The 26,818-nt window shown below is 39.5% G+C and overlaps 1 protein-coding gene across 10 annotated transcripts in view; it reads right to left on the minus strand.

Annotated features, from left to right (window-relative positions):
* The window catches only part of PNPLA8 (patatin like phospholipase domain containing 8), a 42,420-nt gene extending 18,150 nt beyond the window's left edge, over positions 1 to 24,270 (minus strand). For 3 of the 10 annotated variants that reach the window (XR_008822037.1, XM_056340049.1, XM_056340050.1), the window contains exons 1-8: positions 24,055 to 24,267; positions 21,839 to 23,058; positions 20,341 to 20,490; positions 18,971 to 19,122; positions 17,162 to 17,256; positions 11,700 to 11,871; positions 7,735 to 7,792; positions 5,314 to 5,508 (exon numbers count right to left, since the gene is read on the minus strand). Coding sequence is in view for 9 of the 10 variants with exons in the window: in XM_056340049.1 (XP_056196024.1) it covers positions 5,314 to 5,508; positions 7,735 to 7,792; positions 11,700 to 11,871; positions 17,162 to 17,256; positions 18,971 to 19,122; positions 20,341 to 20,490; positions 21,839 to 22,966 (1,950 nt within the window). In the remaining variant the exon portion in view is untranslated. The other 7 variants (XM_056340045.1, XM_056340046.1, XM_056340047.1 and 4 more) reach the window with 7 other exon arrangements.
* Between the last annotated feature and the right edge of the window lie 2,548 nt (positions 24,271 to 26,818).

A 26,818-nucleotide genomic window follows, 5' to 3' on the forward strand; every position in this document is an offset into this window, starting at 1 on the left:
GAAAGAAATGCACGTATCCATGTAGTCAACACATTCCCGTAAATTCTCTCTTCCTTAAACAGTAGGCAACACCGCCTTGAAGGCTGTAGGAAAATGTGTATGGCAACAAGCAGACTGAGAAACAAAGAAATATTTGTTTCTATCATTGTGAGAACAAGATACACCTATTAAACCGCAGTCTGTATAAGCTCTAGTGTATACTGATCACCATGGCATATCCTAAGAATGAAAAGAACTTCAATGTGACCTATATTCCATGTCTTCTTAGAGCCTGGGAAGCACTCTTGAATCTAATTTTAAAAGCTACCATGTAAAACCAATTAGGGTAGGATCCACTAAGCGAATCACTTTTGAAGGCCTCTCCTGTAACAAGCTACACAGATAAAACGGCTTTACAGATTTATTGCCTCATAAAAGGAAGGGAAAAATTTGAAAAATGTAAATAAACTGTATATTACCTTTTTTAATGAAGGTGAGACTTGTAAATTTTGTTACATCGTTTTATTTCAAGGTTGCACTCTCACCATTCATCCTGTTACACCTGCACTATTAAAACTCCACCAATAGATTAACTGCCAATTTAATTGCTTTGCTATCTGATCTTGCCCAAAGAAGAGAGGATTATTTGAACACTACTGTGAAGTCAACACCAGCATTTTCATAAATGGAACTGTAATGCAGACATGAAATCATGGGAAGCTATCAAGAAAAAGGTAATCAAGTCCTTTGTATTGAATTGACTATACTTTGAGAAAAAACAATGGCTCTGTTAAACTCACCACCACAGCCACCACCCACAGACAATCCCTGCTGCCCCTTTTAATTAATCCTGCGGGAAAAATTTAGGTTTTGCTGTAAAACCTAGTAAAAGTCTGCAAAATGGTTTTGTTAAATCTTAAATTGCTCTTTTAATTAATTGGTAATTTTCTCAGCATACTGTACTGTCTGCTGAAGCAACGTTATTGAATATCCCAAACGCTTTTCACACTACAGGGTGAGAAAAAAAAAAAAAAAGGAAAAAAAAAGAAGAGGCATAGATGCAAGAAACACTACCCCACCACAGGAAGTGTATGTGTGTGTGGAGTCACTGGTTGTAACAAGACTGGGGAGAGGTTAAGAGCCCCCCGTGCTTCATAAATAGATTTTAAAATAAAAAAGCAGACGTGGCTATACAGCTTCTATATTGTAACATCATGACTTCTTCTCTCTTGACTCACACAGTTCCTGGAGAAGCATGTTACAGGGATTAAATCCTTTTGAATGTTAATGTGTTCCTCTTTTGAACCACAAAGAATATTAATCCTCCCCCCTCCCCCCCATCTACTAACAGCTGCACTGTTTTTTCCTACTTAACAGAGTGGAACCAGATAGCATGGCACGATTGACCTGAATGTAAATATTGCTGTTTGGTTTTGAACTGCTTACTTTTTGCAGAAATCTAACAAACCTGGCATCAGCTTATCTGCAGCACAAATGAGAATAAATGTTGAGGCACCTAGAAACTTTTTTCTAAACAATTACATCAGAAGAACTGTAAAAATAATTTATTACCTTATTTAAAAAATGAACACACTTTATAATCCCCTTGAACATTTACAGTGACTAGCACAGGAAATCAGACTGGAATGTTCCCAGAGAAGGGGCACAAATACACATGCATATGTAAATATATAGATTATGGAAAAGTGAGTGTTAAAGCAAACAGCTACAGTTCAGGCATGATTCCAGCATATACATCTAGAGTCATACATAAAATCTTTATGAATTATTCTGAACTCTATGCATAACTCTCATTCAAGTACTTTATATGGTTTGCAAAGGGACTCCAGTTTCAAAAAAAGCTAGATAATGTAATACAAGAATATGCAGGCTGACAAAAAAAAATATCCACTGAATTTCTATTATTAAAATAAGTATTTTCACACATTGAAGAGTCCTAAGTCAGATCAATTGCCAGAGTGCTTTTCATTTAGATTTCAATGTATACCTAACAGATAAGCTAATACAAAACCTGGTCTCTATATATAAACCTTTAGAGTCCCAAACTTCAAAGCCAGGAAGGAAATCTCATTATTTACACTATTTGGAATTTTCAGACATGCTACATTTTCACATTTTCACCATCTCTATTTTTTGAAATATTTAGAAATATCAACACTGCAAAAGCATATTATATATAAATTAGTAAGAAACTAGCATAGTTTATGTTGAGAAAAGAGATTATGCTGATTAATTAATAGAAGTTTCCAATCGGTTAAAAAAAAATCCTTAAAAGACCATTCTTTCTGACACTGTACTACAATACTTAAGCCTTTGGCATAAATTATTATTTACAATTAATGTGTACTTGCTGATGTACTTTTCAAAAGTCATGGTACTGTTCAGAATGTCCATCAGTGTTAAGTTTCATTTATTTCTGTAGTTCAAAACCAGCCCAACCTGTTGGACAGTGTACAGGCTTAAAGTGCTGTGACAGAAAAGAGCAAATATCACCATATAAACTACAAACATTGGTATCATACATGACTCGGCTGAGGAACTTAACGTGACAATTGCAGTACATTTCTAGAATAAAGATGCTTAACAAAAATCTTCTCTCTCATATATACGATATGAGTTATAACTAAGGATAAGAGTGAACATACCTTAAAAATAATCACAAATATATTTTAAACAGGAAAATGACTGCATTTAGGATTTTATTTATTTAAAAATATATTTATGTATATGTATTCCTTCCAATTAATCTTGGATATTTTAACAGAGATAAAACTCCAGATTACCTTGCATTTTCCACTGAGGTATCATTACACCCAAAAACGTATAACAGTCTGCTGCATGCGTGGAGGCTCTTACCCCATGGTTAAAACAAGGCAATTCAAGGTAGCTTAAGCGTACAGTGGTAGATTTATAATCCAAGATAGAAATCTGCCTGAAGATAGTTATGTAGCATTTCCCATGCAGCACCTTGCTAGCCAGCTGTCCATTAAAAAACCAAGCACAACCCCCCACTGAATAGTGTTCTAAGAAAAGTGTAATCTGGGGAAAGAAAAGCATGAGACACATGAAATGTGACAAACTTTGGGTTCTAGAAGAATTCAGAAGTGTTTAAATATCATGCTTGGGTAGAAGGGAGATTTTCAGATGATATGGAAGTTAAAGTCAGAAAATTTAACATCTAGTTCTACTACAATAAATAGTTTTAGTACTGAAAACATGTTTAGTTTTTTATGGCTTACAAAGGCAAACCACATCCTAAGTCCTTGTTTTCTAGTAATTAAAATACATCAAATACAAACGAATGGCAAGTTTGTGGAACCGTGTTGGTTAAGATCATATAAAAAGGCTCTGTCCAACGACCCTGGAGTAAGGAAAAATGAACTAGACTTCATTCTAGTTCTGTGTGTGGGAGAATGCTGGATCTGATCTGTTACCACTAATCATGCATTCTCTAGTCTGGTAAATTTGACTTAAATATGGATGAAATAAATACCCACCTTACTGCATTTCACACAAGTCTGGCAATCCAGAAATTATGTTAAGTAATTGTGTAAGCACCGTGTAGAAGTTAAAAATCATGTTGCTTATTTAGATATTCTTCATACAGAAGCATAGACAGATTTTGAGGTACTCTCAATTCAAGGAAAGAGGGGGTGGAAAGGTGAGAACAGAAAGAAAAGTGCTTCACATTGCTTAACACTGACCATTCAAGCAGTTAAGGAGCAGCTTGGAATAGCTCCAAAGGCTAAAGCAGCTCCCCTTCCAGTTTTGCTTGGCCAGATGGAAGATGAACACATTTCAGGATTTCAAGCAGTGATTAGGCTTGCAATACCTGATGTGTCACTCCATTTTTAGCTTCAATAAAACCCCAAAACCTTATTTGCTCATTTCAGGTAGAATCTGATTAAAATGTTTTGGGGATAACAAAATGTATCACTTCAGGGAGGCAGGGTGGGGGGGAAGACCCTAAACAAAAAGGGGAAACAAACAAGAATAAAACGGAAGAACTCTCAGAATCTGGTTGATGTAGTAACACCATCCCGCCCTCCATGGGAACCCTTCCCCTTCACCCCACAACTTCTGTAGAGCTTTGACATAACTAAATATAATTATTCCATCTCCTTATAAATGTTAATTCAAAATACAGAAGTATGCTGACTTTTTCCAGATTAAGTTATAGCTGTTTCTCTGTATCAATGACTCTGTTTATTATCTCTTCATCTGATCATTTTTTCATTGTTTCAATTTATACTCCTTATTTATCTGTTAAACTTCACTATTACTTACACACATTACAGTGCTAACGAGATTACACAGCCTTATAGTGGACACCATGAGAAATCCTGTATGTGATCCTGGTACATCTTATTACCCAAAACATGCTGTTACCGCTTTGTTAAGACTAGTGCCATCATATGAATTAATACATGGAAGTATAATAGATGCTTTCTTTAAATTTAAGTGATAGAATCCTATGCTGTCTTTGTTGCAGGTCTCGGGTTCAGTCACCTTTTGTAGTCATTGATGCCACAGATCCGTACCAGATCTTTTAAAAAGACATACTAATAATTTTAAATTAGTATGTACTGGAAGGGTTCTTTTAAAACTCTTGAGAATTGCAAAACAGTTAAGGTGAACTAGAGGACAAGAACACAATGGTTAAAAAACTATTAAAGAAAATAATTTGCTTTGCTCTTTACTAATCAGGGTCACCAACAGAAGCTATAATACAGTAACGTAGCATACACTGTTGACAGGAAAACTTGCTTTATCCTCAAGGGAATTTCTTTTGCAGTTGTCCTGAGTTTAATCTTACTGCCATTTCTTACTCTTCTTACTATCTCAGAACCAGGGTAGAGCTTAATATGCTATCAATGGAAAGAATTAAAAGCAGACCATAAACTGAAATTATGCACTAATAAAAGGAACACTGAAATACATAGATTTTTTCACACTAAAATATTGTTAGATTTTCAGTCACACCATCTGCTTAGTGAAATAATGCTCAATGAAATACCAGTTGTAAGCAGGAAGTCAAAGGCAATTTACAACTCATATAAGGTTTCCTGCCAGGCAGAGAAGAAAAGAACAGCAGAAGAGCTTAAGTTTGCACTGAGAAGACTAAGATTTTTAAGCCTATTCCCCTTCTAGTTCTATAAGGGCCACACAAGCTAAAAATTTCCCTTCTTACCCATGTTTGTCCTAGATTTCCTTTCTTCTACCAACGTACTTGTTCAGTTCTGATTCAGAAATTCAGACTTTTTTCTCAGGTATAATATTGGAAAATACTTACTAAAGGAGATTTCAGCTTACCTGATGAAGATCGTTGCCCAAAACATATTCCTGAAAGTAACCTGGTGCAGCAGATGATGCTCTGATGGCCTGCCACAGTTTATACTGACAGCCTCCAATATAATGAGACTTGACACCAGGAAGGTGATTGTAGTTTCTAAAAACAAATGCTTTCAGTGGTGTTCCTCTGTTCACAATGGTGCTTACTGCAGCTACCTAGTGAGTTAGGAGAAACAAAAGCAGTTATATATGATGATAAAAACAGTTACACGAGAAAGACAGCTTCTGCAATATGAAATTCAATTGATACAGTAAATGTGTCTCTGGAATCCTACTCGGTTCATTGTTTATTTACTTTTTTTTAAACGCCTAGCTAAATTTTAAAAAGTGAAAGAAAAAGAAACAAACCAAAAAAACATCAAACTCGTTCCAGAAAATGCTATTTTTAACATGAAATTGTTTCCACTGTCTATATTCTGTTTCTACCAATATCTACCCACTGATATTTAAACAAAAAGCTAGTGTCATGTATATGATAACATGTTTTGCCTTTACGAATAGCAGTTTGTTCTCAAAAGTCTGTAACCAGCAATGCAACAATGCCATTAAATACAAATATTGGAAACATCAATCAGTTTCTTTCTCCAAGTAAATGATTACTTAATATTGCAACCTCAATTAAAGGATTTCAGGGAGAATCTCTCCCAAATTAAAACCCAAAAGAATCAAACATAAGTTTTCAAGGTTTTCTGTAAGGACACTGAAGCATCATTAACAAAAATTACATATGTAAATGTAAGCGAAAAGCCAAAATGGTACTTCCATATAACAAAGTGTATGACTGCAAAAAAATTGTATCTTACAGATTTAATCACATGAAGTGAGAGTACCTATAGTTACAACCCAGTGTTAGAATGTGCAAGACCTTTTGATGATGATGCACCCAGCCTGGCTGGCACTGTCAGAACAATACTCTTCAGCAGCCAAATGGGTGTCCAAGTCTATTTCATTTACTATTTTACAGAGTATAGTGTTTTTGTGAAACATTACTAACACCACTAGCAGCTGACGCTGTGATACCACTGTATTCATTTCAATTCTTCAGCTACATAAGATACACCATTTAATTCACAGGAAGTCTATCCTTACAGAAAACAAAAGTAAAATTTCTATATGACAATGCAGAAGCAACACACGTGCATGATTTGTACTCCACCATTTCATGAAGGAAGTTTCCTCTTTTTGTCAAAAGGAAGGTTTGTTTTTGAATACTACTAGAAGCAGTAAGAAAAAAAACCTGGAAAACTTAATAGAAAACTTATCAAACCAATGCTTGAATTAATTTTTGGTAATACTCATATACACTTCCTACTTCATGATACAGTCTAAGCTGTAAAGCGCTGAGCATCTTCTGGAAAAATCCATCTTGCCATGAATTTGACAGCAGCACAGCATAAAACTGCACATTTTATTTTGATTTTGCTGTGCCTTGTAAAGAGTGCCACCACTGCCAGTGCTACAAAGCCATTACTGGGAATAGCTAGTTTCAACTCTATTTATATTCACATTTTATTACTGAAGAACATGGAAGGAAGCCAAAGATCCCAGTTCAAAGATAACTTTCAAGTCAGCATAGGATAGCTTCTCTCTCAGAAAGCAGCATACCACTCCAGCCTTTTCATGTCCTTGTTTTAGATATGGACTGGGAATGCAGTCAGTCAAGCTTGTGTTTCTATGTTTAGAAAAATGTGAATATCTTCCATTTAACAGTAAAGCACGGAATATAGTACTATGACACCAAAACACCTGTTAATTACAGATTGTTTTGAAATACATGCTATTATATTTCTCTTCTTTCTTCACACCCTATTTTTCACCAAAAATAAAATACCCATGCTTTCTCATTTTTCACTCACGTGCTGCTGCTGTACGTAACACCCCTCCAATTAATTGGTGCCCTTTATATCATACAGGAAAAGCAGAGATCTTGGGGCCTATGAATGTGACTGGAGAAAACCTGGTAATCCAGATAAAAGTAAGAAGAAACCCTGTTCTGTCACTACACAGTAACTCTGACCATCACTGACACAATACTCCAGATACTAGGATCTCCAGATACTAGAATGCTCTTATACGAAAAAGCAAACTTTGCACAACTTCAAGAAGTTGACCTAGTATTTCTCTGCTAATAAGCTTTTTAATATCTCTGAAATATTCTAAGTTAAAGTATTACATTAAAAATAGGAGAAATTGCTGCAAAAGTTTTATAACCTAATAAATTTTTATCCTTTAAAAGCACAGGTTATCTCACAGAAGCTTGGAGAGCTAATCAATACTCATGCTGTATAACCAATATCCTTCCAGGGATAGTACTCTTACTCAGAACTCTTAAAATTGCTTGTAGAATACACAACAGTGTTTACCTTAGAAAACGGTACTTACCTTTGGACATTTGGAATTTCTTGCAGTTTCAATCATAAGATTTGAGCCCATTTTTTCTCTACAAAGAAGGGTAAAAAAAATTGAGAATACTCCATAGTATAGCATTCAGAAAAAGACATATATTTTTATCATACTTACTTCTGAGAACCTGGCATTTAATAGAAACAATCCTTGGAATTCACTTTAATAACCAGATTTCTACAGTTGACTTCAATGGATCAATATTTCAAAGCTTCTAGGCTGTTGCAAATAAGTCTGAAAAGTGAGGTCTGGATTCACTCACTTCACCACATACTTAACCACAAATCATCAGGATTACTCAACTACCTTGTGACAAGAAAACGGAGTACTTTCCAACATTTAAGAATCAAAAGAATCAACACTTTGTTAAGTGGTTTTATAGTAAAGAAAATTACTATAATGAACTGTTATGAAAACAAAAGCTAAGGAAAGAAAGATGCCACTCTACATGATTTATGCCATTCTACATGATTCAGAAGAAAGTTAAAACATCTACATGTAATCTTCCATAAAAATAATTCAATATGCATTTAACACCCCTTTCTGAAGTGGAATCTTTTCATACACATACATTTTTATAAATCTGACAGTGAAATCACATGAGTGGTCAACACTAATTTATCATCACATCAGCATTAGGGTCAGTATTCTAATTGCCAACTAGAAGGTAGCTCTCCTGCCTAATGCAGCAGACTGAAAGATATCAGCGTATCAGCCAATAATCTCATACTGGCATCTATTTCAACTTCAATTAGCTTACAGTAAAGATAATTTTCTTCCTTCCCTTGAGCATAGACCACACAAACACATCTACCTTATTCTGCAAAAACTGTTTTCAGTATTGTCACACTTAAGTAAGGTGATTCCATGTGGTGCTGTTAGCAGATCATCCATCTATAGCTGACACTACTGTTGACAGTAGGTAGTAGCGCTCTCACGGTTAAAAACAACACCTTAATCTAGTCAGGTCAGAAGATAAAAGAAGCTTTAAATGCTACAATAGCTGTAGTCCTCAATGCAGACAGTAAACTGTATTTGGAAGTAGGACAATTTACTGTTCCACTAGTGGGTATCTGTGCTTGAAGGAAGCCTGTGTACATGTCCTTGAGAGGGAAGACAACAGCTTCTGGTCCTATGATTGAAGACTGCTGCTGACACAGCTTTTACATCAATAATGCTGTTTTACTTTATTTTTTCCAATAAATGCATTAATTCCAGTCTCAGAGTCACCAGCTAGAAAGGGAAGATTGCCATCTGCACTCAACAGCTGATCACAGAAGGAGACGAAGGCACACAGAACCATGAAGTAGGAATATACAGAAATAAGATGAGATTGACAGAGGCGAGATATGACAGGCAGGTCCTAAGTATCTGTATTAGATATTTTTTCCCAAACCCTGAACACAAAAGGTAAAAAACTGCACAAGCAAGATCTACTACTTAATTATAGGAATTGACAAATAATTTTCCCACATGCTGTTTCTCATGAAGGCCAGGAACCGATGCTTTAGAGTAGGTACACAAAATCCCTTAAACAACTATGCAACTTTAGACATTAAGGTGTAAAGAGAAAAGTTTAGCATCAGCTCCAAGTTTATTTAAATTTTGTTTCTTGCAGTAATACTGTAATTGCATATTATATGAATGTCTTTGTCAAGCCTCATTGTTCAATTATTTTCTTTACTGAAGTCACAACACAATTAATTCCACCATTCATTCACATACTGTGTTAAAAGAAGTGTCTCATGATTTTGATTTTATTGAATAGTCCCTAGTCCTTGAAGAAGGGATAAGAATGGTAATTCTTAAGATCCCTTACTATCTCAAATTATGGCTTTAACTTGTCTGCCCTTCTTTTTCTTTTTGTCTGGAGCGACTAACTGGTATAGAATGTTGCACGTCTAGTCACTGGAGAGCAGTCTCCGTTTATACTTCAATTTGTGTAACAATACTGGTTTGAAGTTTTGTTATTTCTAAGCTCAAACACATGCATTATCCGTTTTCCTACCAACAGGGAACACGTTGCTTTTATCCTACCCTCTATACAGTGCTTGACTGCTTCTCAAGATTACAAATTCCCAGTAAAACTTGGAACTATAAGCCACGTTCTTCTTACAACTGCAAATCAATATAACATGACTGATATAGAGTAAGTATAATTTTCTGCACAAAGTAATAAAACTGATTAAAACCAGTCCTCAAATTGCAATTCAGGGAATACACAAGAATAGTTAAAATAAACATATACATAAGACACAAAAATCAATTCCCTCCAGCGCTCAGAATAAAAAGTTAGTTAAAATAAGCTGTCATTTTGTGAAATTGAATTTATAATATGCCTTATGAATGCATGCAAAATTAGCTTAATTATTTTCAGCAAGAATACTTTCAATATCACAGTAGGGCTAAATGTATGTTGCATGCCTATATCTCGCACACAGATAAACTACTTCAAGCAAGGCTGACAAGTCTACTGCCATTTAAACAACAAAAAGCCACCCAGAATAAGTAAAGCTTTTAAACTGAAACCAAAACAAAGCAGCTTTCCCATGGAATGACTGAAAGTTAGAGACCTGACATTCCTATTGCCATACAGAAATGCTCTATAACCTTTCAGTTCCCTTTGTTCTAGGCTACCTCTCAAGGAAGCCTGCAGGAATCCCTGCTTTTTCAGTAAAATGTTCTGTAGGCATAGCACCTCCCTTCAACAATGCAGAATTAGGTCAAGAAAAAGTAATTTGTTGTCCACTAAAATGAATTATTTTTTTTTTGTGAATAATAAAGTAACTGCCTGCATTCTGTCCATTGCACAGGAGCAGAGTGCTTTACCTCCCTCATGTGTTACATGTGGCTGCAAAAAAATTAGCATTTTAATTAAAGGCATTTAAAATACTTTCACATGAGGCAATTCTGATTTTCACATAACTCTTTTAGTTGGGCAGGAAAAGAAGAAAAGCAGAGAAAAATCCCTTTTCTAAAAAAAGAGGAACTCAAATATCTGAGAAAAAAAAATAATTATATTAATTTTTTAAACACATTTATTCCTAAATATATATGAGAGCACAGAGAAGTGGTGCTTGGAAGCCTCTCTCCACTTCAGCAAAGTAGTGAGATGCTTAAAACTCAAGCGGCACAAGTATTTCTGCTATAATCTCTAGAAAAAACTCTTCCAATCTCATAAAACACATTAATCATGTTGCCAAAGGAACATGTCATTACCTATCCAAAGAAATTTTTTACTATTTTTCATTTGTTCTCAGAGAAGGTTGTTTCAGTTCTTTCGGTAGCAGTTTCCCAAAAGCTGGCACTATGACATTCATTTGCTAAAAACTATAAAGAATGGAACTATCAATACAAATAAAGATGAATAAAACTAAGTAATAAAACTGTAATATCGTAATTCCTTTCAATGACTTTTCCTGAATATCCATTATATGTGTTTGTATGCAGATCTATGAAAAAATACCATTTCATTTGGAACTCTTGACACAGCGAACAATTTTTCATTGCAATCCTTACAGCTCATTTCCCTTTTCAAAGAAAGGGGCAATGGACAAAACTCCTCAATATAGCAGCTAAAATTAACCCCCCCTACTACAGCACACTATTTCAGCTCTCACCATGTTTCGTGTAAGAAAAAAGGCGCACCAGGTGGCTAAGTCCAATTTGTAGATCTACAATGAGTCAGATCAAGCAGAGCTGGCAAGCATACAGGATTATAATCAGAAATCATGCATTAAAGCTTACTTTATTCCCCAGAAACAGGTATCATTACATTAAGGGCTTTCAACGTTTTGGTAAATATGAAAATGGCTATTTCAAAAAGAATAAGAGCATATGGTAATCCTTTCTAGTTTTTAAGAATTTGCTTACCAGTGAAACAATACAAACCCAAAGGCTCTCAGACATACTAATTACTTTTCACCTGATCATTTGTTACTTACTTGAGCATTTTTTCCCATATATCACTGTCATAGAAGGCATGGCTCCAACCCATTTTGACTGTTCCAACAATGACATTCTGCTTAAAAACATCTGATCCTAACTTGCGATACAGTTCCTCACAGTCATCCAGAGGAATATGGAACAACCCCAACATAAAAGCTAGTATCGCTCCTGAAAAAGAAATATTTTGAATTGTAAAACATAGCCTGGAGTAAAATTATAGATTCCCATTTAATGTAGTTCATAGGTTAGCAGAATATCTATCTTGAAAAGGGAAGATCAACTGATATTTATATCACTAAATTCCTGTTCAGAGATCACAAACTATGCCTTAGAAGGACATAAACAAGACAGGAGAAATCTACTTTCAAAGACAAAACTAGAAGTTGAAAAATGGCATTATCTCATTATGCAGATTTCATCCCTGCAAACAAATATATGGCAGAAGGCAAAATGAATCCATTGCTTTATTTGGAAAGAGAAATTAGTAAGAAGAATCTATGCTGTGGTATTAAAAATATATTTGGAGCATTACTTGCTATCTGGCAAACTCTGAGTCAGTAAAGAAAAATTCTAAGAAAATTCTGTAAAAAGAAGGGAGCTTTGAGTAGTTCAGAATACATTTGGTTGCAACCATTTACAATTAGTTATTCATACACACTGCCATCTAGTGTGTGCCTAAAAAAATTATGACCTACCCTTGAAGGAACAAAATCCAAAAAGCACGGTTGCAGAATACCACAAAATGGACTGTGGAAAAATACAATTAATGCATCGCTACAATTCTTAGATATATTAAACTGAAAGGGACATATACAAACTTGAAATCCAACTGTGTAATACTGTGAGGACATGTAACAAAGCATTAGGAATAATTAAAACACATTTTTCCAATTTGGAAAAGAAAATACATTTTAACAGGAGTAAATTCTTGTAATAGATTATGAATAAAACACATATGCAGAAAGAACTACATAAAGAAAGTTACAGGTGGCTTAAAGGAAAAGTTACTTCCAAGCTTCTTTTGCTCTCACAAACTTACCACGACAGCTGAGTGTCAGTGGACTGATGGTCTCAATTTTTTGAAATGCAGCACACATGATTGATATAACCTGGGCCCACCTGACAAAAACCTTCATCAAGAGACCCTTACTTGATTGCCAAATCACCAAATGCCTGTATTCAACATAAACATCTACCAGCAGAGAAACACCATTTTCCTGAGTCATGCAAATCTTCTTCTACCTTCTTTCTTCTTTTTCTTGTAACTCTCCAGCACCAATTCTACAATATAATGCATTTTCTATTTTGGTGAACAGTTTCAAAGACAAAGAGTCAAAATTCATACCAAATGCAAATTCATTTTCACTTCACCTCATAAGAAACAGCACCAAAACCTGCAGTCTGCATCAGCACACATGGCAGTAGATAATACCAGAGTCAAGGTACACATTTAAAGGGCTCTGCTGAAACCTGCTGGTTGGTAACCAACCCCCACAGGGGAGTAAGGTCAAAATCCAAGATACAGTGCAGGCTCTTGCTAGATGGCCTAGTGAAAAAAAGTTTCTGATGCTTCCATTACATCCTGCTCTGTATCACAGACACCTACACTCCACCACCATCTCACCCTTGATGCCCAACAACAAGAGGAAAAAAAAAACCCTCAATAAAACCTAGGAGGCTAAGGAGCCTATCTTGAAGAGCACAGGGATACAGCTGCCTAACAAGACACAGTACAGTCAAGAATGTAACTTGAAAGACAGAAGTATTCCTTCTTTATTCAGTACTAGTAAGACTTCAACTGAAGTGCTGTATCTGGACCCGAATGACATTCTTCAAAAAAGATGTGGACCAATTGTGCAGTTTTTCTTTTTTTCAAAAGTCCCTCAAAAACAATCACAGGTGAAGAAAATCGGTCTGTAAGGAAAGTCTGAGTAAATATGCTATGACAAAAGCCTTTAAAAGAACAGAAGGCTGCTGCTGCTGCAAAAAAAAGTAAGATTCAGTTATCCATGTTCCTGAGTAGTCAGGACAAGAGCAAACAAATTTGAACTCCAACAGAAGATCCGCGTTAGTGATTTGGATTTTTTTTCCCCCAAAATGTAGACACTGGAGCACTAGCACAGACTTTCTGAAGAAGTCTGACATGATTCTTAGGAAATTGCCAATAATGAAATACACACAGCTGATCCTTCCCCTTGGGAAATGAGATGATGCTCCCAGCAGTATGATACCATGACTTGACTTATTCATGAGTTCTCCTGAAAAAAATTTTCTTCTATCAGGAATATTTTCAAAATGCATTTCAGAACCGGAAAGACAACACGGGTTAAAACAAAACAAAAAAAAATGTCAACAGACAGATGCCAGCTTTGTTTAAGGAGGCTTCTCATCTGCAAATGGCTGAAGGCTGCAAGAATACACTGGGGCACTAGCCCTATGCTGTTTTTAACAGCTTGGGAGGAGTATTTTGGGAGAATATCCTTATGTAAAGTCTTTATGCAAACTTCACATACATCCAAAACTGATGATCAAAGATACCAGTACAATTCAGATGTAATAAAATGCACTGGAAAACAATATGCTTAGAGAACCTTTGATACCAGTATGACAATGATTGAACTCCTCATATGATGCATCTGAATGCCACTAACTATTAGCTCAATATAGAAACTCAGGTAAAAAAAACAACCTGTATTTTTATAATTCTTGGAGGAGACCACCACATTTGAAAATGTTGTAGAGTATGCACTTTGCCTGTTCACGTACTCTTGATGTTACTAACTGCTCCCTGTGACTGAATTGTAAGTGCATCACTATTAGTATCTTTAACATCTTTAATACACTGGGAGACTGCAGTAGCAGTGAAAAGAACATACAAGCCACATTCACAGCGTATCTGCAATGGGTTAAGAGCTCTGCACATCTACGAAAGCATGTCATACTCTAGAAAACAGTGATAATCACCCTCACAGAATTCCTAGCAGCTCAGCTCATGGGGCAATGGCACTTCCTCCTCTCAACTGCCTTTTTTTCATCTTTGGATTTTTGCACGGAACAGACAGTAAAGAATTTACATCAACTTAGTTCCCGATAAAAAAAGTTCAGTAGTCATCACCGTGTTGCATGTGCTTGCAGATTTTCTGGTACTTCCATACCCAGATATAGATCTCAGCAACAAGCAAGTGACCTAAGTATGCAGGGCCCATCTCTGCATCATCACAGTGATCTTTCCCTGGGACTGCCTGCATTTACACCCTGTGACAACCAGTGGAAAGAAGTACAGGGAAGCTAAATTACAAAGGTGGACTCTGTGATGCTAATTCACAGCAAACTGGTTATTTCTAAACCTCAAAAGGCAAAACAGCTAAATGATACTGAGAGATGAAAAGCAGAGCAGAAAAAAACCCAAACCTGCACAAGAGGCACCCTTCAAGCCATTTAATACATCACTTTTGTAAACCACAATTCATCCAACTGCAAGCTTCTGCAAAACCTATTGGCATAAGAACCACCGACACAAATGGTAATGGCACACCGCTAGCACGTGCTGACAGGTAAGTATAACCTCTCGCATCCATGTCTTGTCACTTACTACTGCAAGCTGGACTACTGCAGACAAAAACCTGGTAGTGTAAGCAAAGCTTAAAAGAACACGTTAAGTACTTACGAATGGTTACAAACCCCCAAATCTGGTGAAGAATTAAGAATAAAATTAGTTCTTATCAGAATAGTGGAATTAAGAACAGCAGCCCTCTCCATCAAAGATAATATGTCTTTATTATGATTGAAGGAGACATTAGAGAAGTGTTTTGTAGTGAAACTACCTTCCAAAGAAACAACCACGTACTGCAAAATTAACTAACATGGGATTTTTTTCAAAGACTATTAAAAATTTAAAGCAAGGAACTATATAAATCATGCCTGTAAACAAATTCTGTCTAGTAGACCTAAATATTCTCCTCTTCTCTATTTTGGACCTATTAAGCAAATCTCTGGAAACACACACATTATAGCTTCTCATGGTGATCTGCATTTAATGTTATTTCTCAATTAAACTGTATGGAAGATAAGCATAGGGCGTAAAAAAGTGAAGAACGTGGGTTTCTAAAGGAAATTGAGCTATTGAACAGCTGCATAACTCTTATGTTAGAAATCAGCATTATGCTGCTACTGTCTAGCATAATTTCTGAAACAGATGACTGTCTTTTTAAAAGAACCTTATGCTTCTGAGTTTCTCACTTCCTAGGGAGGCGTAACTTATCAAGGAGTCACAAGAGCAATTAAGAGTGGGAGGGACTTCTAAAGGTCACCTAGTCCAACCTTCAGTTCAAACAGGTTCAGTTGGAACCTTCAGTTCAAACAGGTTATTCAGGCATTGTTCCACCGAATTTTGTGTATTTCTAGGGATGAACATTCCACAGCCTGTGCAGGCAACTCCTTGCAGCGTCCAACCATCCTTGCAAGGTAAATATGATTCCTTACACCTAATTGTAACTTCCCATATTCCAACTTGTCTGTTGGCTTTTCTCCTATGATTGTGCACCTTCAAGAAGAATCTAGCTCCACCTTCTCGGTATTTTCCCATTAGCTGAAACAGAGTAAGGCCTCCCCTTGATCTTCTCCTCTCAAGGCTGAATAAACCCAGTTTTTGCACTCTCCCTATATGTCATGATCTCCAGTTCCCTGGCCCCCTGGCCCTCTCTCAGACTCAGTATGTACAATGTACCCAACAGATTAAGGATTTACTGAGGAGCCCAAACCCTGGTATACGGGGGCCAAACAGAGTCAATGTCTCTGTTGGGTATGTTCTTGTGCACAGAAGCCAGTATGTGGTCGGCTTTCCTTGTTGCAAGACTACACTGATGATTCATACTCAACTTGTTCTAACAAGACCAGGTCTTTTTTCTGCAAAGCTGGTTTCTAGCCAGTCGGCTCATCTCAAGTGGAGGGCTTTGTTCCTGGCTTTGCTGAACTTTAGGTGGTTCCTGTCCAGCCATTTCTCCAGCCTGTACAGGCCAATCCAAACAGAGGGCATCACTGTACTGACTACTTCCTCTAATTTAGATCATCCAAGATTTTGCTACAGACATACTCTGTCCTGCTGTGCAGGTCATTAATAAACACACGAAACACTAAAGGCCCAGGATCAGTCCCTGAGGGACATTACCTTAGTTGTCTGTAAAGGCCCATAAACAGATTTTAAGATGTTTGTACGTGTGTGCAAAATGAAGGTTTCACATTCACTTAAAAACCTGACAAATCAGTTTGAAGTTACAAGTATATCATGAATCACCCAAAGTTCTTATTCAGAAAAAAAAAACAACTTTAAAAATCACACCTCTGCATTCCCAGCTTACACTCAAAGTCAGAAATCAGCAAGTTCCGCAAAATCTGCATTTATTCTCAGATGTTCTTTTACTATATTGATAGCAAAACTCCAACTTGTATCAACAATTACCTGTGCTTACACCACAAATGTAGTCAAAAAGCTGATGAACCGGCTTGCCAGTTAGTTCTTCTAGTTTCCGTAGAGTCTGAAGTGCAACTAAACCCCTGAAACAAAAAAATCCCCTTCACATACAATGGTAGTTTTATCTTACACAGCTCTAATTAAGTCCACCTTTGCCTAATTATAACTCACTAACTACAAGAATCCTGAATGTTTCAGGGAATAAAAGGGTAGTAGAAAAGGGTAGTAGAAAACAATTATAAGGGAATGGTGAATACTAAATACAAATTACATACTCAGGCATACCAAAAGTAGCATGCAACCGCTACAGCCATATTGTTTTGTAGCAAAGGCTCAGGAATGAGCATCTTATGTGGATGCAGACTCAGGACAGATTTTAGCTGCATCCACACCACACAGCACTTAAAGTTTGGTCTTATATAATGTCCCTTGGGGCACAGGATTTTTCTGTCTGTAATTTTTTTTGCTTCAATTCAGTGTGTCTGAAATAGTCAGATGCATTCCAGACCATCAGACTTACGCTTCTACAACATGAAACAGAACATCTGGCAAGCAGAGAGAGGTGCTATTTCTGCTGGGCTGTAGCTGAAGAACTGTGTATAGCGAAAGGAGCACCATCTTGCCAACATGTTCTGCTGAGAATGGCACCTCCTACATGCTGCTCCCAAATCTGTCCTGCCTTGTGCTGAAGAGCAGTAGTCAACCCAGTCCATAACTATAACCTGCTGAACATCATCAATTAAGTGGCACAACAGCCAGTAGTCAGTATTCAGGCTCACTCTCTGGACTCATTTCATTTAGCATTATAGATGCAGACAACACTTTCTAAAGATAAGGTGTCTTATAATGTCACACACCCCCCTAGAAATCTAACAGAAAAATTAACACACTTCATTTATGCATATAGGCATCATGCTGTCATATGTGAAGCATCCTTCCTTCTACTTTGTAAAATCTTCATGGTTTACCATGAACTTTTGCAAACACAAACATTGAAGTTGTGACATAGGCTCACTCCTTATTGAAGGCAACCGACTGATGCAAGTAAAAAAATACTCTGAGGAAACAAAGAGCTTGTGAAATTGTACTTCTGCAATCACTTCACTTTCTACCAATAAAGATTCATTAATCAGTAAATATTTGCCAACAAGACTTCAAATAGGCCTGAAAATACAGCTTTTATTAAACATCAGACTTCATATTTAATGAACAGGCCTCTACCACTATTCTTCAAAAATTATGGTAGGTGCATAAATTCATGCAGAACTACAGCACACATTACTAAGGACACGGGGCGCATAAATTCAAGGAAAAAAAGTGTTAGTTGTAGAAGAAATATAAATCAACAGCATGGATAGAATAGCTTTCACCACTAGCCTGTTCATTCTGTCATGACACCAGCTCTGCTAAGGCAGATCACCCTCCAGAAAAGTACAAGACAACACAATCATAAACTACTTCTAGCATTTCACACCAATTTTGTATTTCTAAGGTCAGACTTGGGAGCAGACTAACTCAAACAACCATTTAATTTACTTCCAAAGAAAAGTGAGCCAATCCAAGCACTAAGTGTGTAGCTAACAGGCAATTTCAGTGTCATAGGGCTACTAATGCATGGAAATTTAAGCACAAATGCATTCAAAAATAATACCCATCATTTGAATAAGCCAAATGGAACAGAACTGTAAATTGTATATTGCATCTTTGGGCACAAACTTATCAAAGAGAAACCGAAAGTTTCTTTCCAGTTACAGTATGAAAAAAGCTACAAGTATATAAAAAACACAGAGGTTTTACCTTGTACCTCCTCCATCAATAGCAAGGACTCGAATTCCCCAGCCTTTCACAGGGTCTGTATATCCAATTATAGCTAAAGTCTCTCTAACAGCAGCCTGAAGACTTTCATCGTTTGCCTGTCTCAGTCGCAGTAGGCATGGGATTAATTTTTCCTATTGATAAATACAAAGATATTTCATTCTAACTATATATGTTTATACCAAAAGAATCCATGCTTAAATTTACTAATTCGGCATTTAATTATAAAAGCAATATATTAAAATCAGAGGTAAACATCTTTACATCTGTATTTACTCATCTCTCTAACAAGGGAAAGGACTCCAATATTATGTTGTACACACCTCATTGCTAAAGTAAATCCCTATCAGAATTAATCAAAGTGAAATGTAAATTTTTTAATAGCTAGAAAAGTTGTATTTACCAGCAGTTTAGTTTTATTTACTTCCATGTCACATTGGCCAAATATAAACTCAAGTATAGAGCACACAAATTATAGCTAAAAGCCCAGATTTTGTTGAGAAAATATAACACTGTTTCAAAACAGAAAATGCCTTCTAATTACACCAACATCAAAACAAAAATTAAAATTTTTCCTCACACTGAGTAATTTTTAAGCGTACAATTATTATCATAAATATATAAAGTATTATAACCAAAACTGGAGCAGTGAATGTACTCTTTCATAATAAAGTAATTCACATCTATTCATGTGGATGCCCAACCTGTACCCTGCCCAGATGGTTCACCTGGCCTACACTCTAATCCCAAAGATTTGTTTTCCAGAAATTCCACAATTCACATCACACACCTCTCACATCTTGTGGAAAAAGACATGAGACTGACAAATACTGTGATTTGCCTGGTATTACTAGAACAGTCTACTACCCGCCTCTCATCCTCTCACTGCAGGTAAGAGAATGAGTAGGACAGGATAACATGAAATTACGTGACGGGAATACTACACTCATATCACCTCTCTTCACAGGAAGCATGCAAACAAGCATAAAAACTGTTGTGTGTATGCAGATCAACTGTACTGTACATTCCTATCTGGTCAATTGCAACAGAGTACAGAGTGTACAACCTTCGCCTATCACTACACTAAGCTATATTACCTATCCACATGACAATGCGGTATGCTTCTAAATTAAACACTGCAATCTGAAAAGCCTTTAGCTAGACTACTGATAGTTTGCATGTGAACCTGCTTGAACTAGCTAAAAAAACAGCTATAAAGAGACATTCACATTGTAATCTCCACAAATAGAAAATATTTCTATTCCACAAAACCAGAGAAGAAAGTTTTAGGTTATTTTATGTCACTTATCTGTCATATTTATTTTTTGTCTACACATGAAGACTATTTGCACCTTAATTGCAACTCCTCTGCTCTCTGGAAATTCTAGAAGATGATAGGTGAGTTCTTCAACCCTGCTGATACAGACTCTTCTATTAGAGGATCTTCGTAGGGCTTGAACTAAAGCTCGAGTCCTGTTATCAATACTCACTCTTGCAATAATCTAAAAAAAGATAAAGTTATAAAAATAACATGAAACTACTCTAAGAAATGTGTAGTATTTGTCAAGACTAATTCCAAACTGTTATTTTAAGATTTCTCAGAAGTAATGGACAACATGTTGTACTAGAGATCTACTATAGGCTCCGAGTAAGCATTGCTTAAACATAAACAGGCAACCTTTTGATTGTTTACTGGACAGCTCACAGCAACAATACACCAAACAAACATATCAGCACGTACTCAGATGTATTTTCAGGGCAATTCTGAAATCACAGTATTTGGACCATGAAGAAGTGTAAGATTACTGTAACTACAACAAAAAAGAAGCAGCTAGATCTATCTATATTTATGTACCCGCTCCCTATACCATATGAACATATATATATACACACTACATGCACACGTATATATAAATTTACACATAAATATATGTACTTATATAAAGAGGATATAAAGGTTTTTATATACATACATCTATATACTTATAAATAAGCATATGTATGTATATGTAAGCTTATACAACTTACATCAGTATGTGTATATATAACTATATAGATTTTATATATGTGTATGTGCTGGTTTGGGCTGGATAGAGTTAATTTTCTTCATAGTAGCTAGTATATGGGGCTATGTTTTGGATTTGTGCCGAAAACAGTGTTGGTAACACAGGGGTTTCTGTTACCACTGAGCAGTGCTTACGCGGTCAGGGCCTTTTCTGCTCCTCACACCCCAGCGAGTAGAACGGGTGTGCACAAGATGTTTGGAGGGGACACAGCTGGGACAGCTGACTCCAACTGACCCAAGGGATATTCCATGCCGTATGACATCATGCTCAGCATATAAAGATGGGGGAAGGAGGAGGAAGAGGGGACACATTTGGAGTTGTGATGTTTGCCTTTCCAAGTAACCATTACACATGATGCAGCCCTGCCTTCCTGAAGATGGCTGAACACCTGCCTGCCCATGGGAAGTAGTGAAGGCATTCCTGTTTTGTTTTGCTTGCGTGTGCAGCTCTCGCTTACCTATTAAACTGTCTTTACCTCAACCCACGAGTTTTCCCACTTCTACTCTTCTGATTCTCTCCCCCATCCCACAGAGCAGGAGTGAGTGAGCTGCTGTTGCTGTCCAAGGCTAAACCACAACAGTGTACACACATACTTATATAAGAACATATGTACTTATATGTAAGTAAGTACGTACATAGGTATATACTTATGTAAGTGTATATTTAATGTATACAAATATATATGTTTACATACAGGTATATACACATGCATGTATATATATACACTTGTATAAAATAGACATTGAAATCAAATATAAAGAAATAACATTAAACAAAGACTTGCCTTTTCTCTCTGAAGAGACAGATGCTTTTCCTTCTCTTCTGCAGTCTTAGCTTCCCTTGCTTTGTCCTCCTCATCCTTCTCAGATACTTCTTGTTCTGGCTGTTTACTCTTTTCTTGTGAAACAACTTTTGTATCGGATCTTAACTTGGGAACCAACCCACCAATGTAACTGTCTACAAAAGCTTGTACACTGTTACTGGGATAGGAAAGAAAGTCTACAATACTTTTTTTAGTGGAAATTGGAAGAGTGGTATTTGTCTTTTCAGCACCCAGAGTCTCTGCCTCAGGAGCTAAAGCAGCTGCTGAATCCACTGTCTTTTCTTCACTTATTACAGGATTTTCTGATGAATTAAGATTATTCCTCTCTTTGCTTTTAGACTCCTGTAATAAAGCATTCCTTTTTTTCTCTTGATCCATAACAAAATTATTATTAAAGTACCAGTTGATATGATCAGCTATGAAGTTGTAAGTCTCTCCAAAATTTGTAGAAAAGTAGCTTATATGAAAAAGGTGTGTTTTAGTAGACACTGAATCTTCCGAAGTATCTTGGTAAGTGCCACTTGAACTTCCTAACACAGACTCTGAGTCTTCATTTGCACAACTGGGTATCTTTGCAGCTGGGCCTCTGTTGCAATCCTCCTGAGTTCTGGCATCTGTGACTTGTTCATCATTTTCCAGATTTGCACTGATGTTATTTGCATCTGCATTACTTTTATTTGCTTTTCCCAGAGTACCTGAGTGTGACTTTAATCGAGCTATCCGTGAAACCAGTTCACTGTGAGTGCCAGACACTGCCTTTGAAACAGATTCTATAGTATTCTTAATTCGTGACATGCGATTGGTCACTTTCGTAAGTCCTTTGGAAGAAGAAGTTAAAAGTTTAGAAACTCTGTAGTATAAAAGGTCATGGCTGTAAATGTATTTGTTATACCAAAATGTTCTGCTTCTGGCCCATTTACACTGAGGCTCGCTTGTATGAAAAACTCTCAGGTGAATGGCATGATTTATCCTCCAGCAGACTTTAGGTCTATACAAATACAGGTATTTGTTTCTTTGCTTCCACCAAAGACTTTTTGGGTTAATCACAAAGAACAAACAGGTGTCTAAAGAGAAGTGATGAACTGTCATTACTTACAAATAATTAAACCTTTTCTACGTTGCTTGTCTACTTCATTCCAGAAAATATATCTCAATAAATAAGTCTCCTATCACCGTGTTATCTGAAAAAGAAAAAAGAAAGCAAAAATGAAACCCTAAACCCAGTTAAACTAAACCCACAATGTTGCTTAAAGCAGGCCGCTTATTCTTTCAGTAAAGACAATCAAATCAAATGATCTTACAGGGATATCTGCCGCTGAGGACGTATGGTAGTGTTATCCCAACAGTTCTATTTCAACACATTCTTCCTTAAAGGCCAGTTTAAGTTCATGTTGAGCAACACTCCACAACAAATACTTTGCTGAAAGTATTTAGTGACATACAGAAAACTGCTTGCTGGTCTTTCCAATGAAGAGAAACTCGTACAGAGAGAGCAAATTTCAAATGAAACTGTCATTATGTATCACCATTCCTTTGCAAAATTCCTCCCAGGGAGGAAGCACACCGATTCTTTGGGCAAACTTCAGCATAAAGCCACAAATTCAACAAAACGTTCCTAACTTAAGAGCAAAAGGCTGTATATAGCCCTTACTCTACAAAGAGAGATGTTTCTGGGGTGGATCAGAGTTTCACACGGCTATACAAGCTCCTGCTGAAACCGCAGGGGCAAACCCATTACTTGCCTAAGCAGCAAGCTCGGGCTCCCCTGGCTCCTGCCACAGCGCCAGAGGTCAGCCAGGCACACACGGCCGCAGGCCCACGCCAAGGGAGCAGCGGCGGCACCGCCGCGGGCAGCAGCCGCCTTACTTACAGGTTCCTCGGCAGCTGCCGGCGCCGCGCCCGCTCCGCCAGCGCTCCTGCTGCCCGCCGCCGCGGCCGGGCCTATATAGGCACCGGGGGGCGCGGGCTCTGCCCGCCTTGCGCCACTTCGCAGAAACGATTTCGAGAGCGGCCGCGTAAACAAGCACCGAGTCCCGGAGCGGCCCCGGCCGCCGCCCCCGCCGCACGTCACGCGCCCACACCCACCCCTGCGTCACGCACGCGAGTCCCGCGTGCCTGGCACGCGCTCACCGACACCCCCCCGGAGCGACGCGGCCCACCCCGGCGGAGGCGGGTACCTGCTGGGCAACGGCTCCCGCCTCCCCGCGCTCCCCAGGCCGCCGCCGAGCGCCAGGCAGGGCCTACCGCCCACGGGAGCGGGGCCGACCGCTGGGGCCGCGGCCCGCGCGGTGCAGCCCCGGCGGAGCGGGCAGGAGAGCGGCGGTAGCGACAACGGCAGCGGCGCGGGGCCGCCAGCCGGGCCGGGCCACGCTACGGCGCCTGCGCCGCGCCCAGCACGCCGGAAACAGCTGAGGCACGCGCCGTCTCACCGGGCGGGGCGGGGGCAGCGGCGGGGGGCGGGCGGTGTGGCGCAGGAGGCGCGGCGCGGGGCGGGGCCCGCAGGGCGGTGCTAGGTCATGGCCGGGGAGGAGGCGGCGGCGGCGGCTGCGCGCGGGCTGCGGCAGGCGGGGGCGGGGCGGCTACGTGCGGAGCGGCACGCGGCGGGTGGGGCTTGGAGGGTGCGGGCACGCCTCGCCTCAGGGCGGCCGGGGGCGGCGGCGGCCCCGTGTCCCGTCGGTGGCGGCGGCGGGACTGGCCCTGCGTGAGGCTGCCGGCGGTGCCAGGCTCTTGGTGCCGCGCCCCGGAGGCGCTGGGGCGGAGGCTGGGGGGGGCGTGCTGGCGCCGTACCCCGCGGCTGGCTCTTCTGTGGCCGCGCGCCCCGCACTTCCCGCTTAATACTTGGAGAAGGATGACAGACTGTGTGCGTTTCATGGGTTTGACAGGGTTAGGGGGCACATGGGTGTTACCCAGCCAGCCTGAGGAGCAGCACAGGCCTGTGAGCTTCCCACCTGCACTGTCTGAAAGTTTCTTTGAAGCTGGCTGCACCGAGGGTGGTGACTGCAGAAGGCTCATGAGGTGAACACCTCAGTGGGCTGCTGAAGGCCTCACCTCATGAGGAGGATAATACTTCATGTGTCATTTCGGAGTCCAGTCATCTGCTTCATTCTTTCTCACAAATTAAAAAGTAAAATTAATTTTCTTACCTGGTGTTTTCTTCCCCAAGGGAAAATTTATATCCATTGTGTATTCTAATCATTATACTGTGGTTTTTATAACTTAAACAGATTGAACTTTCCATATCTCCTGATGCAAGATATTTTTCAGCCCTTGAGTATTTTATGAATATTAATTGAATAATTTGTAGTTCCTTTTTTGCCTCCTGTTAATGTGGTGGGTTGACTCTGGCTGGATGCCAGGTGCCAGCCAAGCCACTCTTGTCGCTCTCCCTCCATCAATGGGACAAGAGGAGAAAATAACAATAGAAAGCCCAAGGATTGAGATAAGGACAGGGAGATCACTTACCAGGTACTATCATGGGCAAAACAAACTCATCTTATGGCAATTAAAATGTATTCCCAACTAATAACAGAGCAGGATAGTGAGAAATCTAAAAACACCCTTTGACCCCACCCCTCACTTTGTCCCAGGCTCAACTTCACCCCCAGCTTCCCCACCTCCCCCCGCCAGCAGCAGGGACGGGGCCTGGGGGCTGCGCCCAGCCCCTCACACCTGTCCCTGCCGCCCCTTCCCCCTCAGGGGGAGGCTCCTCACACTCTGCCCGGCTCCAGCCCGGGGTCCCCCCCACGGGGCGCAGCCCTTCAGGCACAGATGGCTCCAGCCTGGGTCCCCCGCGGGGTCACCAGCCCGGCCAGCAAACCTGCCCCAGCCCGGGCTCCTCTCCCCACGGGGACACAGGCCCTGCCAGGACCCTGCCCCAGCACGGGCTGCCCACGGGGTCACAGCCCCCTTCGGGCACCCCCTGCTGCGGCGGGGGGTCCCCAGGGGCTGCAGGTGGGGATCTGCCCCACCGTTACCCTCCATGGGCTGAGGGGCACAGCCTGCCTCACCAGGGGCTTCCCCAGGGGCTGCCGGGGAACCTCTGCTCCGGGCCTGGAGCCCCCCCTGCCCCTCCGTCTGCACCGGCCTGGGGGGCTGCAGGGGTGCTCCGCTCACACAGCCTCACGCCTCTCTCCGGCTGCAGTTGTGCAACATTTACCCTTCCTTAAGAATGTTGTGACAGGGGCACTACCACCATCGCTGATGGGCTCAGATTTGGCCAGTGGCAGGTTCGTCTTGGAGCCAGTTGGAACTGGCTCCGTCCAACACGGGGTAAGTTTCTGGCATCATCTCACAGAAGCTGCCTCTATAGCCTCCCCACTACCAAAACCTTGTCATGTAAACTCAATGCAATGAAATTTTTGTGCTTTTACGAGAGTATAAAGACAGGACTTAGAGGCAGTGTTCCAGTATCACTTCCTCAGTAAAATATTCAGGAGCCACAAGTAGCTCATGAGTCATGTGTTATCTAGGATCCTTTTGTGCAGGATAGTGGCAGTTCACCCCCAGGTGCTCATCTGTTCCCTCCTAAATGCTTTCAGAGTTGCCGTTAATTCTGGATTGCAGTGGCCTGTTCTGCAGGTATGGTCTGCCTGCCTTGTCTGTAGGTGTCTTCATACCTGGTTGTATTATCTGGTGATGGTTTACACCTGGCAACTGTTTTTAAGACTTGTGTGCTATTCTTTAATTTATTGTGGGGTTTCATTGTATATGGTTAAGATAATTTTTAAACCAAATAGCTCAAACAGTAGTGGCCTCTGCCCTAGGTGCCAGATGCCGCTAAGCTGGGAGGTTTTGCTGCCTGTTGTATGAGTTTCTCTGGGTAAAGGCTGCTTACTGTTACGAAAGCATGACAGCACTGATCACGTTTTAGCCTGTATCAGCATTAGCTTAAGCAGCTTCCCCAGCTGTGTCTACCCTTGTGCAAACCCCAGGACTCCTGTT

Source organism: Falco biarmicus, chromosome 5, assembly GCF_023638135.1.
Source record: "Falco biarmicus isolate bFalBia1 chromosome 5, bFalBia1.pri, whole genome shotgun sequence".
Lineage (NCBI taxonomy): Eukaryota > Metazoa > Chordata > Aves > Falconiformes > Falconidae > Falco > Falco biarmicus.